Raw genomic sequence first — 17,656 nt, 5'->3', positions numbered from 1 at the left:
GCTTCCGACTCGGGATACACAGGGGGAATAAACAGAACAAAGGATTGCAAGGCCGACCAGGCTGAACGCCCTCATTGTTGCCAATCGAGTCGATAAAAACCGAAACGAAGAGAAAATAAAAAGTACTTTGGCGCACGTTTTGCGATTTGGCGCATAATGGCGCGAGGTATTGGCTGTGGCGCAGTTTCTGCAACATGGCGCAGGATGGCGCAGACACATACGTCTGGCGCAAAAAGGCGCAAATGGCGCAGCCGTTCCACCCCGGCTTTTGTAATAAAATAGAAAGAATGCAAAAGGAACACAGAACTTTCTTTTTAGAAATTTGACTCTGGTGAGAGTAAGTTCCATTCACTAGGGATAGTGAAAAAATAAGTGAAAAATAAATCGTAGTGCAACACTTCAGCTGGAATAAAGCATTGCTCCCCTCCCCCTTTTACACTTGGTACTTTATTTAGCCCGTAAATATAATTTCTGTAAATCAGCAAAAACGAATATTGCGAACGTCTACACTTGTGATTCAAACGTGACATTGCTCTTTAGCGGCATCGGAACCAGATTTGAGTCAGTTTGATGCCCTTTCGATCGACCACTTCACAGAAGTTACCTTGACTACGGTTCTTCAACTATAGACCCGCGTCTTTTATCTTTCTCGCCATAGCTTCGGAGGCCAACCTACAATCAACACCGAGAAAGGTAGACCAGTAATAGTGCTGAGTGAAAATTCCAAGCCCATTGCGCCAACCCAGGCGCTCCCCCATGTCAGCCGCTGCTCCTAGCACTCCGGTGCAAAGCGGTGTAGCTCGACGCGTGAGCTCTACTGAGAGGCAGTGAAAGTTGACGCGAGTGGCCCAAGTGCCACGACGTCAGAAAATTTTCCGACGTCAGAAAATTCAGATGACATCGGCGATCAACCGGCCAGCACGGTTGACAAGAAATTTTCATTTCACCTTACAGTGCCACTATGGTGGATTTTGAGATTGTTGTTTTATGCGCGAACTCAATCTACGTTCCCTAAGCATCCTATGAAACCTAAAATTACAATCACGCGTGACCTTTTTCCAAAACCGTGACACGCCCCTCTTTCCGAGATATCTCAGAAAATAGGACATGTCGCAGTGTTTGGTCGCGTTTTGGAGGGCGAAAAAGACGACGTACGATTGTAAATTTCAGTTTTATAGCATGCTTACGGTGCGTAGATTGAGTTTGCGCCATAAACCTTTAGTGCCCCTCAAGCACAGGTGATGCTACGAGCCAATAGGCCAAACAAACAGCGTCAAAGTGCAACATCATGACATTTGTTTATCTTCTTGTATGTACTTTCATCGGCTAGACCAGGGGTCACCAAACGTTCTGGCCAGGGGGCCATTTACTTTGAATATTGAAAGACAACATTCAAAGAAAATGTCGAAGAAACCAAAAAAAAAACAAGTTAATAAAAACAAACAAGCAAATAGCAAACAGCTATTTGCTTTTATACCACTATATTGTGAGATTATAAGGTGTGAGACACAAATGCACAAACCCAGTAAACACCCTAAAAACAAAAAAAAACAAAAAATTAATAACACAAGTGCACTTGAAGTTAAGAAATTATTGCTTCAGGATAATGTTTTTGACAGCAATGGGAGTAGGGGCAAGATATAAAGTGGTAATTAACAAACTACGTAAAACCCACTAGGTAATTAACTTTTCAAATGTTTCCCTTTGCTAGAACTATCCAAAGCAAAGATTTATTGCCCATCATCAAAATAGCGCTGGTAATGTGACAAGCTGGTGTCAAAGCAGCTAGAATTTTAATAAAAGCTAAATCTACTTTACACTGTTCAGTAGTAAATTTAAGCTGTGAGGAGACTGCAATACCAAAACTAAGACGCTGTCAATAACATCAACCCAAAGGAATCATTTCTCTATTCCAAATGCCTTTTTTTGCTTTAAATAATCTTCACTTCTGGAGTGAACACCCTATATGATACTATTGTTTTATTAGAGCCAACCTACACACTGAAACTACAAGTCCTAGCGTACCGAATTGTTACAAACACAAAAATGCCCATGCAAGCTTACCTTTAGCACTCTTGCAAACCTATCAAGACAGTTACCAACTGCAATGTCGATAGTTTCTCCAAATATCCTGTACCTCTTCTCGCTGTATGCAATCACCTAGATTCAAAATCGACAATCATCATACATTTGCTTCAAATAGAGTTCAGAGTTGTCAAGAAAAGACCAAAAGCCCACCTGGGTGTTTCCTCCACTGACATAAAGAACAGTCGGATTGTCGGCCCCCGTGATGAGTCTCCCCATTTCAATGTCTTTGGAGAAAGTCAAAGGCAATTCAGGTGGAGCGTGACGGAGCCGCAGCCGATGGAAAGAGCTTCCGATACTTTTTTTTTATTCTGTAAAATATGCTTCTACCTACTGCCAGTATTAAGTAAGGAGCCTCCTATGCAACCAGCCATTTGCATGCTTGGTCAGCGCTGCACCTATTATGGTAACCCGTCGTTTTAAAATAAAAACTCCCGCAAATATTGCATACTTTATGCTAAAGGATTTCACATTAAAAATACTGTGACTATAAAAGCAATATGTCCCTCGTTAGTCTAGCTCAAAATATAATACTGCTAATTAGACCATGTATGTACTTTTTTGTTATTAAAGGTTGCTGCTACAGTGCTGCAAGTTTCAGCAGATGTCTATATTTTGTACTCCCTAAATTTTTGAAACAAAGATTTGCACGTCTGTTTTTGTCCCCGCACTTTGTGCGACCCTAAACAAAAAGTGAAAAGAACAGCTGCGTGCTGCTTTTTTCTGATCTTTCCCACTGCGGTAGAGAGAGAGGAAAAAACCTGAGCAATTGATTGAAACATACGCAAAGTGCACTCAAGGATACGTCCAATGCAGTGGTTGACACCTACGATGGGTTTGTTCCAAAGCTGTGCCACTGTTCTTGCTACCACAGCTACAGACACCAAGGGAGCTCCCATGCCTGGACCTGGAGGCACAAAAGAGAATTTCCATTTATGCACCACCACCGAACCTACCCACCAATGCGGTTTTGTGACTGTAGTCACTGACAGGATGAGAACAGCAGGGAACAGATGCTGAAGCGTTGTCGAAGGTAGGAAGCTCATGCTGGAGGCAGGACTAGTGAAGGACCTCCCTACCATTCTAATCCTGCTAGTGACAATAGTACACTATTTGATTATTTGTCCTGGTTGGTTTTTGTGGTATTTTTTCTAACAATTCCACATGATAATTTTTTTTTTTCGATATCTAGTGTCTGCTAAAAATATAATTCTGTTATGTACACATGGGCGGATCCAGAACTTTGTTTTGGGGGGGAATTTGTAAGGATACTATTCTCCCATTCTTTCGTGTGCACCCATGTCAAATTGCCCTCCGAGAAGGGGGGAGGTCGACTTTGTTTGGGGGAGGGGGGGGGGGCGGCCACCCCCATCGCCCCCCCCCTTGGATCTGCCCCTGTATGTACACCACAATTAGTATGAAGCTGAAAATGACCGAACGCCTACTGGCAAAAATATTCTATAGACAATTAGAAGCATGGCTCCTTGCCGGTGACCCATGTGTGCGAGCATGTGCAACATGCACGTAGCTTTGGCAACCTTGCAGTTTCACATACTTGCCCACATGAGAAAAAATATGGTGGCAACCAGACGCACTGCATGCAATTATCCATAGGGGGCATTCCCTGGCGCCCATAATTGAGTGCATAGCTGCTCAGCACATGCTGACAGCAAGCTTCCACAGAGCTTTTGCAAGGTGCATTTCTCACCATCAAGATTGGCTGGTCTTGGGAACCTACAAGTGTGAGCTCGTTCTGAGCAGGGCCGTAACCAGGGGGGGGGATAGGGGGTTCTGACCCCCCCCGAAATTTTTTTCTGGGTACGGCCCTGGTCGGTGCACTTGCAGCCAGCCGATTTTAATCTCCACCTCTGCGCACGCGCAGTGGCGCCGGTTGGCTACCGGATACCAAACCGGGACCAGTTCTCCGGTTTGCTGCAACTCTCCATTATATACCACCGATGCACATGATTCATAGGCGAAAATAAGACAATAGACACTTTCAAAATGGCCGCCGTTGCCCCGAAAACCCCCCCCCCCCCCCCCCCCCCCCCGAAATTTTTTTCTGGGTACGGCCCTGGTTTTGAGCATGCTTAGTGAACTGTGCACTCAAGTATGGTGCCTAGTGAATATCCCCTACTGGCAGTGTGTGCGAACTACAGGGGGAAATTCCCTAGCTATCATCAATATTGTTTGTGACATCACAGGTAGGACAGAGTGGGACAGCCTGCGCAGATCTTGGATCCCTCGGCTCATCGGCTTGCTTCATGCGCTTTTTGGGTAACCCGTGGGAAAGCCTGTTTCACACATTGTGTTTATTTGGTGAAGTGATATTTGTAGTAGGACATTTTACCAAAGCTTGAAACCGTGAAATCGTGCTAACAAACACTTTTGGTGCTGAGCTGTCGAAGCGCTGGAATGGCGGTGTGCTGTTCTCTTTCCAATACAAAAAGCTGGATTTGTTGTTGTCGCTTACGGTTTTAATGGTGCAAGAGCATCAACGGCCATACTGCGCCAAACAAGGTAAGTCAATAAAAAAGGGTGAGTAGAATTAAACTATGGGGGAATAGTTCTATAGTTTGTTTAAAAATCTGGTATTTTCAAGGAAATCAAAAAGACGTTTAAATTAGATCAGTGGTCGCTCATCAAGTAGCAAGGCAGGATCAAATGGAATGTGATACTTGAAAATATCAGGAAAAAAGAATTTGTGCTGCTGCTGAAGACCAGGACAAAGAAATAAAATATGAAGAACAGTCAAAGGTTCACCACAGCACTCACAGGATGGAGGTTCTTCATCAGTAAGCAGGTAGCTATGAGTAAGGTAGGTGTGGCCGATTCTCAGGCGGCATAGGAGGACCTCGTGGAATCTATTTTTATTGTAAGCATCCCACTCGGACTGCCACGATTGCAAGACTGCAGGTCTTTAGGCATTTCTAGGTCTTGGTGGGGGATGCGGACATATGACACGTAAAGATTTTGCGAAGAGACGGCCAGTTTATCTGCAGCCTCGTTGCATGCAATGCCCACATGGCTACGAATCCAGCAAAACCTAATGTCGTGCCCATCCTGTAGGCCCTGCTGCACCTTAACACGCACAGTTAGGGTCAGCCGATTCCTTGTTGATAAAACAGAACATACAGCCCTAAAAACACTCTGGGAATCTACAAAGATAATGGCTTTCTTTATTTTACTCTAAACTATATAGTCAAGCGCCATCATGACCCCATATAGCTCGGCAGTAGAAGTACTGGCAAGAGTGTTCAGAGGAGCAACTGGAAAAACGAGAAGAGTATACAGCCGCACCAACATACATAGACGACTTTGCACCATCAGTGTAAAAATGATTATAATCTTTGTATTTTTCCTCTAATGCAAAGAATTCCCGCTGCAAAATTAAAGGTGAGACTCTTTGCCTCCTGAATTTTATGAAGCACCAGTCACAAAAGATGGGTTTGACGTTCCATGGGGCAGTATGGTATGAACTATCCAAGAGGTTAAAATTATGAGTCAGACTGAAGGAGGAGCGAAGACTCTCGACACAAAGACTCAAAGGCCGCACAACAGTTGGCCTATGATTGAAGAGGCAAGAAAACCTAGAGTTTTGAATACAACTATAAGTAGGGGAGCTGGGGTCCGACAAGATTTTGTAAGCATAGGTGAGGCTAAGCAGCTGACACCTTTTTTTCAAGTGACATTTCATGACAGTCAACATACAAGCTAAGCACAAGGGAGGTTCGAAAAGCACCAGATGCCAAACGGAGCCCAAGGTGATGTACTGGATTGAGCATTTTTAAGGCAGATGGTCTCGCGGGGGCGTAGACAATTGAACCATAGTCAAGGCGGGATCAAATGAGAGAAGAATATAGACGAAGGCGACATTTCTTATCCGAGCCCCATGACTTGTGCAAAAGGACTTTGAGTATGTTTGATGCCTGCAGAGTTTTTGCTTGAGCTGTTTGAGATGTGGAACAAAAGTAAATTTACGGTCGAAAGTAACTCCCAGAAATTTATGCTCCATTTTCACAGCAATGTTGTTTCTATTTAAAAAAAGAGTAGGATCTAAACAGAGGTCACGCCTTAAAGAAAATGGAATACAAACAGTTTTCTCCGGAGAGAACCTAAAACCATTCTCATCAGCCCATGTAGTCACTTTATTTATGGCCGGTTGTAACTGTCGCTCACAGCTATACATATTACATGACGCTACAGATATCTGAATGTCATTGACATATAGCGAGCAAGATACTGAAGGAGGAATGACTTTACTAAGAGTTAATTTTTATTGCAAAGAGTGTGATGCTTAGAGCTCCACCTTGAGGAACACCATTCTCTTGAACGAAACAGTCTGATTAAGTTTCGCAATCGAACTCGAAAAGTGCATTTACACAAAAAGCTCTTTATGCACTGAAGCATTCTACCGCGTCGCACAAGATGCCATACCTCCAAGTGGTATCATAGGCCTTGTCCAAATCAAAGAAAACAGATACACAATGCTGCCTGTTGACGAATGCTTCACGCACAAAGGTCTCCAGCCGCACTAACTGATCTGTTGTAGAGCGTTCAGGCCGACAGCCACACTGATTGATATCCAAGATATTATGTTGCTCGACAAAATAAATAAGACGCCCGTTAATTAATCTTACAAAGATTTTCCCCAGACAACTTGACGATGCTATTGGTCTGTAACTTCCAGGGAGGGAAGGGTCCTTGCACAAAAAGCTGGGTGATGAAAATAGAATATCCAGCACTTTACCCACTACAAGATCTCCCACAGAGAATAGGGTGCATTTTTTTATTATAATTCAGACATAATAAAACTAAGAAAAGAATGTTTCATCAAATTGAAAATAGGAAAGCCTTTCGAGAACCTCTCGCGTGTGTAGTAAACATTTAGGTGAAAACGACTTTGTGTATCCTGTTGGTTCCAATGTGTTTTGTGAGTGCTAGTCTCTTATTAGTTCCAAGTTCATTCGTTTTTAGAAATTTGTGAACCAGTAAACAAACATTTACTCAAATTAACTGAAAGGAAGGAGCAATGACTGGCTTCCAGAGTCGTTTCAATTAAATCCCTGCTTATTCACCCGGTCGACGCAAAACGTGCGAGACCCCCCCTCGTGATCGAAGTCCTGATTCTAGCAAGTCGGTGACACTTCATCGTCCCAAAAAATTAGGGTTACACCTGCTACGAATTGCTCTTGTTTTATGTTTAATTTTGCAGACCAACATGCGCGTAATCTATGATGCGCTTCTCAGTAAGCGATTTCAAATTTGTAAACGATTCATAGTGAAAATTGGATAGAGAAAATTAATCAATTCTCTAAATTTGCCGGGCCATGTTGAGAATTCACGAATTTATTAAAATTTCTGCTTTTCTTTCAAACAGAAGTCATGATGCGAAAAACTTATTCTTTCCACGTATTCAATGCAGGAGGTACTAAGCGTCAGTTGCCGACGAGCATGTGCTGTTCAGGAACTTTCCAGTCACTTAAATAGGAGCATCAGTATCGGCAAGCTCAATGTAGCTAAAACAAGTGTGTGACGCTTTGCAACACAACTGTGTGTGCGTGCACAGCTAAGACAGGACGTCATTTACTCCGGTGAATGCAAAACCTTTTTTCAACGGCAGCCTTCACAGATCCGAAAAACCAAGAATCAGAGAGACTGTAAATACCCCTGATGCATGCTGCACAAGCTGTAATGTGAAGCTCCAAACTTGTTTTTGAACACTTTGAAGTTTTTTAATATGAAAAGCAACTTTGACGCACTGTTATTCATTAAAAAGATCACTAAAAAAAAACATAACGTTTTTTTAATAAATAAATAGTTTTTAATCAGCATAGATGCAAACTAACATAGCAACTCCGTGTTTTGACATAGCGCATCGTCTGCTCGCATCCTATCTGTACCGTCACAGGCCCGCAATGTGGCGCCACTAAAATATCTCGTTGCCAATAGTAGCTGACAAGATCGGAATGGCTGGGAGACGTTTTAAGTATCCTGCCTCTGCCGAGAGCGTCCTGCATTCGATAAAACTTCAACGTCTTGCGAGACTCGATCTGCATGAGTGCACACTGGAGCCGTGGGCACCTAGGTTAGACATTTACATGTATGTGACCTTTTAAAGGAAGACTGATAGGATATTCATGCTAGCCAAAGTTTTTATTTGTACACGACATATGACAGCCCAGTTAAACAAAACACAATTTGCAGCTTGAAATTCGCTTTCTCCCACCCGAAAACCACAGATCGAGAGCTGGCAGGTTTGAGTCGCACTCACTCTCTTCTCCGTGGACATGTGCCATTTTCAATGGTTTAGACACAACCACCAAAGATAATTAAAGTCGTGGATCATCAAAGGCACACACTCAATATTAAAAATAGAAAAAAAAATATATAATACCCATTTTTTTGTGTCTTCTAAACAATTGCAAATACGTCGACTGAAAAAAAACAAAAAGTTGCACAGCCATGTGACTTTTGGTAACTTCCTCCTCTTCTAGGTTCCTTCTTTCTCCCCAGCCCAGTTTCGGTTTTAAACAGTTCCATCTTTTTTTTATTAAAAATATGTGTGATGCTGTAGCAAAATATTGATTCAGTAGTCTTCTGACACAATAATAAATTGCCTGGCAAAAATATAAAAAACAAAAATATTTGGGGGGTGTCAGTGTGATGGTCTATTCGTCTGGGGCACATCACACGTGTCCAGTGCAGTAAGCTCTTTCCACTTTAGTACACTGAAGGCTGGCAGGGAAAAAAGGAAGCTCCCCTCTAGCCTTTTCTGTTCCACGAACCGCACTGCACCGGTGCGATGCGGGCCCAGACGAATCGGCCATAAATAATTAATAATTCGGGTTGTGTGGATATCTATACAGTGTGTAGTTGGTCAGCCCTTTCAAAGTTGCGACGAGTCACTCGCTGTAGATAAGCAATTTAGCCAGTGCAATAGTCCGCTAGCCTGAAGGTCTTTAACATGCACCACACAATAATTGTATACGACCGCATGCCGGTACTATGCTCATTCAGATCAAAACGGCAGGGGTGGGGATTGAGCCCAGGATCCCTGGGTTCTGCAGCGCGAGCTTTTGCTCCACGCGCTCCGAGCTGGTGTGCGCTAGCTCACTCGGCCACCAATCCCTTGGGTGTCAGTGTCCCTTTAAAACATACATGTAAATATCCACAGTGATGTGACTGGCCTATGCCATTTTGAAGAACCTTTCGGAGCAGCCAATACAGTGTTTTGGAGCAGCAAATGTAGAATTTGGAGCAACCAAAACTGTTTTGGAGCAGGAAAAGTGGTTTCTGGAGCAGCCAAGACAGTGTTTCGGAGCAGCAAAAGTGGCTTTTGGGCCAGATATTCTTAGAAAAATAAAAAATATTTGTTTTAAGTGGTGTACAAACATAGGGCACTTTGTGTTGTGCTGCGTTCTGATGTGACGTGTTGTGACGGAACTCGCTGCTTGTGTTTTTACTGCTGAGACATCCCCCACACGTGTTTAGTGCTGTAGGTATTGCCGAGCAATTCTAAAGAACCGCTTGCCACCGTTTTACTGGTTCCCGACGTGCCAGCTTTTCGTCAAAAGTAAGCAAACGTAAAACAATGAATTGCAAGCGTCACGACTGGTGCCTCTGTCGTGCAATCATGCTCGTATACACTTGAGGGCAACTTCGGCAGGCTTGCAGTAGCGTGCGCTTCGTTGTGCGGGCGGAAACAACGGCTGTTCGATCAAAACCGAAACAATGCCACTCCGTTACGACGCCAACTGATTCCCAAAATTGTATGCTAAATTTAACTATACTAAAAAAAAAAAAAAAAAAAAAAAACAGTCCAGCGGCACGTGCTTGCCAGGCCTGCAAACAGGGTACAAGCTAAACACACACACACAAAAAAAAAAGAACCTCGGCGCATTGATGCAAGACATTGCGAGCCAGGGTCAAAACGTTCTTGAAGCACTTTGCGCAACAACTGAGCTCGAGACAAACAAACGCGCTGTGCGCGTTCAGCGTGCAGACGTCGCCTTCTTTGCTTTAGCTCACTTCTCTTCACAAACTTTCTTCCGTGGCAGATTTTTCACGTACTGGGGTCTCTCTCGAAAGAAAGCCCACCGAGAGAAACTTAGGTAATCAATACTTTGACACAGCAGCCTTTGAGTTAAATAGAGATTTTTGCAGTAACGTATGATTTAAACAAAAACACGAATGTTGATGAGAATGCGGCGGTACTTAGTTTCATTTTAGAAAGCACCTTATCTGCAGCAATGTGGAGACGGCAACACCCAACGTCATGCGACACGGTGACCGGAAGGCCCACGGCCGTTGCTTTCAGGAGCTCACAAAGTAACTCCCATCTCGCAAAAACATGGTTTGGTTTGCAGTATGACGGCATGGCTGGTACACGGTACACTAGAGTCGGAGCCATGCACACCCGCGTCTATCGTTAAAAAAAAAAAAAAAAAATGACGCGAGCGATATTTGCGAGACAACGAGAGCGTGAAACGCAAGACGGCGGGAAAACCATGGAAGAACGGATGGACAATTGGTGCAGGGTACTTCGCGTCGGGCAGCCGCTTGCGCCCCATAACACAGGCGTGCTCAATTACCGTAATCAGTTTAGTTTCGGTTTTGAAAGACGACGGAAATTGGTTTTTCGGCGCAGGCCAGGCGCAGATTACCCATATTTTGGCAATATGTAACAGGATGTAGCAGGGTTAGCCCCTTGGCGCAGTTTGGCGCAGCGATCGCATCACTGTATCCAACTTAGGTGCTCTCGCATCTGAAAAAGATGCCCTGCCATTTTCCCTCTGTCAGTGGCTGTAAAAAAGTCATGAGAAAAAAGTCTGCTTTTGAAATCATTGTTTTTTCTTTCCTTTCTTAGGGTGACCCATTGTTCATACACAACGAGTAAAGTAAAAATATTGATGGTTGTACTATCGTGGAAAATTTGAGCTGAAACAGTGCTTCGGTCGGCGCACAATACTACCTGCGCCGCATGTCGCCTTGCTCCGCACACACGGCGCACCCTGAGGCCGAGATAAACTAACACTTGCACTCGCTGTGCCATTGCGCTCTTCCGGCCGTCTGCTAGCGACCTTGGTAGAATTAGCACAAAGACAAGGGAGAAAGAACATAGAGACAGGATAGAGCGCTTCCTCCCTTGTCTTTGCACTCATTTTACCAAGATGTACAGCCAGCTAGCCCACCAGATGATTTTAATGAGATGGCGTGTGTGACAGCGGACGAGTGTGTGGTAGGGCGGCAGGGACAGAAGATTACAGTTGTTGTCCCTATTTTGCAATTGTTTTACTTCATTCTATCATGTAGAATCACATAGAAAAAACGCTTACTGGTGAAGAAATAATGTTGAGGTATCTTAAATTGCAGCTGCAATTGTCATTTTTGAAAGTCACATCAAAAGACGTTGCAAGTCATTTTTGCTTAAGTGCATGCACAAAGTAGGACATTGTAAGATATAGGCCAAAATCTGTATTCCGGATTTAGGCCGGCTCCAAGGTATTTACTTTTTTTTTCTTTTTCATTGAGCACAGTTGTTTAAGAATACGGTAACCATACATGATACTGCAAAGGTTTTGTAACCTTGATGCGTATAGAAAAGTTCAAAAATATTATTTCTTTATTATTGGGCCCACATTTCGTTCTAAGGGATACTACAACGAAATTTCCACGCTCATTTTTTGGTCTATATGTGTTCAAAGGAGCAGTATTACATAGAACATAACAATATCTTGTTAAAAAAGTCTTGAAAAGGAATTTTAAAACGAATTAAACGATTAACAAAGAGCACCTGGTGGATGTCGCTAACGCCTCACTTGTAATGCCCATCTAGGAACCTTGACAGCTAATGACGGTGAGTGTCTTGCCTCTGGCCACGACGAGAGAATAGGGAAAGGAAGAACTCCCCTCTTCCTGAAAATGCCTCTTGTGTGTCGCAGAAGTCGCTATTGTCCCCCTACAAGATTATAGAAGATTAACCCATCACTCAAAATTCGTACAAAAGCAGCGGCTTCGGTGGCTGGAACGACTAGGCCATCCTCTCGACGTCAGTCTCGCTGTAGCTTTGCTTGTCCCGAGACGACCTACGTCTGATGTCACGTGGTCTCCGCTGGGCCTTCTCTGAGCGCTTGCCAGAGTGGGTCGTTTATAACAAAAAATACAGCCACCAGGCTCAAAATACAAACGTGCGATTGTCATTTACGGACGTTGTAAATCATATTCAACCTACTTTTGAAAACGACAGGAATATTTCAAATTTCTTTGAAGTATCCCTTTAAACAAAACAAGTTGCTGACAAGACACCAGTGTTTTAATTACAAATTCCTAGTCTTAATAATGTGTGACAAACAGTCATATATCTGCCAGGAGAAGGGACTTCAGACATCATCGAAAAAATATTCGCAGAGGACAATGTATAGTCAGCGTGCAAGTTCAACTGCACTATAAAAGGAGGTTAGGATCATGGACGCACTACACAAAAGTATGCGCTGGTTAACGACGTCAAACTGTGTGCCGCAACCGTAGCAGCAAGCTTTGTTCCAATCGGCAGAAGTCCGATTCAGGGGGTCCTGAGGCGCAGTAAAACATATGAAAGAAGTTAATACCGTGTCATTCTCCCCTGACCCGCGACCACGGCTCTCAACCTGTCTGGTAAGGAATCATAGAGCGCGGCCACGAAGTCTGGCTCGGCCCGAAGCCTCTCCCACTCACGTCTCACCGTTTCCCGGAATTCGCCGGCAGTGGCGCTGTAGAGGGGATGCAGTGACATGGCTACCTTGATGCGCCTCCAAACGTGTTCGATGCTATTCAGATCGGCACCTTTTGGGGGCAAAGGCAGCTCCATCAGGCAGCGCTCCTCGAGAAGATACAAGCGTGACAACGCATTTTCCACTTTGGCACTTTCTTGAAATGCACTGAAACGCATGTTAGCTGAAAACGTGAACATTGGGCTGCACGGCACACACATCGTGATGGTAGTTCTGTCGGCAAATATTTTCGCTAGCAGACGGCCGGAAGAGCGCAGCGAGCGCAAGTGAGAATTTAACTCAGCATCAGGGTGCGCAGTGTTTGCGGAGCGATTCGACAGGCGGCGCGGGTGGTACCGTGCACAGGCCAGAGCGCTGTTTCAGCTCATTGTCCACGACAGTACATATATAGGTATCAATATCATCTGTTGGGCTAGTTGGTTAAACATGATCAGATAAAATTAGCGCAAACGACAAGAGAAGAGAAAGGTAAGACAGGACAGGACAGCGCTTTGTCCTGTCCTGTCTTACCTTTCTCTTCTCTTGTCATTTGCGCTAATTTTATCTGATCATATATAGGTATTTGATTTGGGCCCTGTGGACCAGGTTGACTGCTTCTTCGAGGGGTAACAGTTCATCAAACTAGGTGTCGTGATACTTAGATTATAATCGGCGTTTGACGCCACCAGGTCACTAGGAGATAAACGAAGCAGAATAACATTACATGCTCAAAAGTTTACCTTTAGTGTAACACACAACGTCGATTTCGTCGGGCGTGATGTTCGCCTCTCGAAGCGATTTCTCGAGAACATCCAAGACGTGTGCTCGGTGGTGCACTGCAGTGTCTCGTGGCAAGAAGCCTGTAATAAAATTAAGATCTTTCAAACTGCCAAACGCCACACCCGGCAACGGAAAGATCAGTTGCCGGTGAATGACACATTGGAGCTACATCACTCTGTCTTAGTACTCACCTTCCCCAGGAGGTGTGATATAAGTGACTCGTGGGTTGGACAGGACTTGCCCATCACGGACGATTCCAACGCCCAGCTTATTCGCACTTCCTTCGAAGCCGATTGCCACTGTCATGCTTAAAAATTTGAGCGAGTCAACTCGTTTCGCGGTCACGCTCGAAGACGCTGGGGCAGGTCGGGCAACAAACGAAGCGTAGACTGCAGAAAAATAATCTTTCAGCCGCTAACACGGTTTTGCGCTGTAACTAAACCTTTAAGTGCCGCAACCGCAAACTAAACATCGTGTTAAACTATGCTGAACATGACGCCGCCGTGCCCGCCATGATGAAACCAACCGGATTAGCTGGATCTGAGCTGGATTACCCGATAACGCTGCAGCTGCAGCCAATATGAATCCAATACTAGCCATTACCAGCCAACGGAGGATCAAGTCAATCCAATCCGAGAACGAAATATTTTTCGTCGAGGAAGGAAGGGCTAACGGGCTGTCGGCCATAGGCCTGTCCGTGTTTGCCTTGCCGTTTTGGACGTCATTTTTTTTATTATTACTCGCAGGTTAGATTGACTACAATTTGCTGGAGAGGAACCTTTTTCACGGACATTCATTATATAAACGGTAAGGTGTCTTGGCTGTTGTCTAATTGAAGTTGCGGGACCGTCGAATGCCTCAGCCTCCTCCGCCTTGTTCTCTGGTGGCTTTATCATTGTTTTCAGTTCGGTTCATTCATTAATTTCTGAAAGAACAATTTGATATGTGTTTGTTCAGTTAGCGGCGCATTCGAGTTGAACGTAAGGCATTGAAACTTAATACTGCTTAAAATGGGCGAAAAAACTGGGTTTAGTCCTAACGTCCCTGCCATTCTGTTGCCGCCATGTTGTGCTGACGCATTGTTCGTGATGAAACAGTTAGGAACGTGATTTCTAAGCGTATGCTCGCGTCCGGAAATGTGGCCAAATTCGTTTTCCATTCTTGCAGGAACGTGGCAAGGCCGACGAAGAGATAAGCAAGTGTCCGCCAAGGTTGCAGCTCGGTACGCGAAGTCCCACCCAATGCGCATTTATTTCTAGTCACTGCAGGTTAGTGATGTAACACACCTCAGCCGCGCTCTATGAGCTACGCTGATTTTCTCATTGTCCGTGTCGTTTACTCGCGACGAATCTTCTCGAAGCGAAGGTTTGGTCTGCGTCTTTAATTGTCCTTCTCATACGTCATTCATGCCTGTTGGAATAAAACAGTATGTTTACAAGCCAAAACTACGCAAAAGAAAGAAGGAAAAGGGGGGAATCTCACTTTCGCTGTACTAAGGGCTACGCGCTCTCGCTTGTCTGGCTTAAGAAAAAAAGACAATGGGAGGACATCTTGAGAGTCTGCAACCCCGCCACCTGCGAGTCTCCGGCCAGCTGTTTTCTTCGTGGCCAATCTAAAGGAACGGAACGGACGTCTCTTTTCGCTCTGAACGACTGCGTGCCGCCAGCTGCGTCGATTGGAGCCTATGCGTCGCCTCTCGGTTGTGGATCAAAGACCGGCAAAACTGCTTCTGCTAGCGTCGAGTGACGCGCATTCGTAACCTTCCGTATAAGAGTTGGAACGAGAAGGACTGCTTCCGGTAACCTTGGTGATAGAAAAGAACTTGTCATCTGCTGGAAACCCTTGCACTTCAAGGAAACATCAGGGGGCTTGGTTGGACATTTACATGTATATTTTAAAAGGTAAAAGTGACGTATGGTCATCTGGTTGGTGGAGGCCATTGCCTCCACCAATCGGATGCCAATATGTCGCTTCTGTGACCTTTAGAAAGGAAAAGTAACTGTCCAAGATAACCCCCCCTTGGTTGCTGACAAATGAACTGAAAGTGGGGATTTACTCATGGAGGTGCAACTTAGCAGAAATTGAGGTGGGTAGACCAGTTTTTGAAAGTGTCTGGGGGAGACCTGGTTCCTTGACAGACTGCGCTTTTCAAATGGGGCTTACTATATAGAGGCTAAAAGTGCTGTGCAGTCATTATTTGCGAGCTCATTTGATAAGGGAGGGAAACGCACAAGTTTAAAGTGTATTCTGCTTCGGAATATCTTGGCATTTTGAGTGCTTTTTGTTTACACACTTCGACTTTAGAAATTATTTGTTAAGCATTTGCCTCATCTCCACCTTCTGCTCTTTCCCTTCATGAGTGAGCTGTAAGCAGGGTTTGCCTTGAAACAAAACACACTCGGGTGTCAAGGGGCTTTAATAATGAACATTTACATGGATAAAGCATTTGGACACCGCACACTTACCATTCCAGAACCGAAGGGGTATCAAACGCATTGAACTGAAAAGCTGTGTGCTTAAGCTGTTGCCAAACTGAAGTATGTCCCAACAGTAGGAACTACACACCAAGCCTGTACGAATATATAGGTTAACACATTGTCAGCAACCACCAATGCTGTCACCTTCGACTATACAAATTGGTCTACGGGGGTGGCTTAAATTGAAAATGTGAGACTTATTGGGCTGTGGTGCAGACATGGAGTCGGACGACTATTTCTGCCGTTTCAAGCTCTCTGGCGTGGTATAATTTTACTTACTACTAAGTGTTCCTTAAATTTGAGACACGGTCTTAGGGTCTTCACAATGTCCTTCTCGTTCCTCCTGTGGCAATGAGGGCAGCCTTATTGGTCATCCTCAATTACAGGAAAGTTGAGTGAACTACACCTTTAATGTGCACATTGCAACAATGTCCATGTAGACGGGACTTCCTCCTTGATTTACCCCCTGCTCCGATTGCCAAATTCGCAGCCACCGATGGCGGCTCTGGGCCTCCCCTTACCATGTAAAGGGCCCTCGTCAATCTGTTATCACGTTTTCAACTTCACTCTTTCCCCTGGAGATGGGATTCTTTCGACCAATAGACTCGACGGAGAAACCCAAACCAGTTTTCAGGTCCTTCTCTAAACTGCCTTGTCCAGTCACATTTAGCTACAATTGGTGACAGGTTAGAAATGCAACATAGTATGTTGTCTGCTATGCAAAATTGGCCTATACAGAGCACACCTGAAGGAGATTAAAGCTCTGCATTTCTTGCGCCGGTGGGGTGGTGATGTCAGAATGCCAAGCTATTGGAAGGATAGTTGAGGGGCACAAAGGACGGTGGGCAAAGTCTTTGACTCTGCCGACTGTCTTCCTCCAGTCAGAGCGAGCAAAACCGCCTCCTGCTTCTCGCACAAAGCAAACAGTGGTGTCAGGGCTTGGCGTTCGAATGTTGGCGTCGTCTGCTAGTCGTAGCAGTGGCTGTCTGACCTTTTCTACAGCTATCGGATAACCACTGGCTCTTTACGAATGAGGACTCTGCCTTCGAGAAAGGGGAGATTAAATATCTGGAAGGGTATGGTTTTGTCAAATTGAGACTACCACACACATTCCAACAAACTATGAACTTGAGGCCATTGCTTGCTCCAGACAAACAAGCGGCTGCAGTAGTGGAGCTCCATTGCACACGTGATTGCACCCTTTTGTCGTGCCTCATCTCCTCCTCTCCTTCAGTTGCGCTCTGTATTGTCTTTGTGGAAGAGTGGAGGGTGCGCAGCTCGCGTAATTTTTTAACTTGAGAGGTGGGTGACGGCACGACATGATGGTGGCTTTGTTCCACGACACCTTCATGCTGGGTTGGTCAAGGCGATTGTTGCTTACATGGTTTACAACGCAATTGTGATGACAAGATGATGCAAGGATGCCGCATTCCACGAGTTAATGATTAAATAAAGGTGCCATTTTAGTAGGCATCTTTGATTTATTTGCTAGATAAGGAGCAAATGGCATCCAGTGAAGCAGTTCGGCAGTGGTAATGACACTCGAGCACATCATATGCAGCA

At 44.7% G+C, this 17,656-nt stretch overlaps 2 protein-coding genes across 4 annotated transcripts in view; one reads left to right on the top strand and one right to left on the bottom strand.

The window, feature by feature from the left end:
* LOC120845896 (probable tRNA N6-adenosine threonylcarbamoyltransferase) overlaps positions 1-14,164 on the bottom strand; it is a 36,952-nt gene extending 22,788 nt beyond the window's left edge. Inside the window, exons 1-5 of one of the 2 annotated variants that reach the window (XM_040217458.2) lie at positions 13,808-14,164; positions 13,577-13,696; positions 2,891-2,992; positions 2,239-2,312; positions 2,065-2,160 (exon numbers count right to left, since the gene is read on the bottom strand). In XM_040217458.2, coding sequence (XP_040073392.2) covers positions 2,065-2,160; positions 2,239-2,312; positions 2,891-2,992; positions 13,577-13,696; positions 13,808-13,922 — 507 coding nt within the window. In that variant the 5' untranslated portion in view covers positions 13,923-14,164. The remainder of the gene's footprint in view (positions 1-2,064; positions 2,161-2,238; positions 2,313-2,890; positions 2,993-13,576; positions 13,697-13,807) is intronic. The other variant, XM_042290743.1, reaches the window with a different exon arrangement.
* Positions 14,165-14,244: 80 nt separating this feature from the next.
* The window catches only part of LOC8050989 (RNA-binding protein 12), a 31,495-nt gene continuing 28,083 nt past the window's right edge, over positions 14,245-17,656 (top strand). The window contains exons 1-2 of one of the 2 annotated variants that reach the window (XM_029970258.4): positions 14,245-14,423; positions 14,784-14,838. The gene's annotated coding sequence lies outside the window, so the exon portion shown is untranslated. Of the gene's footprint in view, positions 14,424-14,783; positions 14,885-17,656 lie in introns of both variants that reach the window. The other variant, XM_002434361.5, reaches the window with a different exon arrangement.

The sequence above is a fragment of the Ixodes scapularis genome, unplaced genomic scaffold (assembly GCF_016920785.2).
Source record: "Ixodes scapularis isolate PalLabHiFi unplaced genomic scaffold, ASM1692078v2 PGA_scaffold1__304_contigs__length_218370807, whole genome shotgun sequence".
NCBI classification, from domain to species: Eukaryota; Metazoa; Arthropoda; class Arachnida; order Ixodida; family Ixodidae; genus Ixodes; species Ixodes scapularis.
The sequence above is the reverse complement of the archived record's forward strand: the minus strand, read 5'-3'. Positions and strand labels throughout refer to the sequence as shown.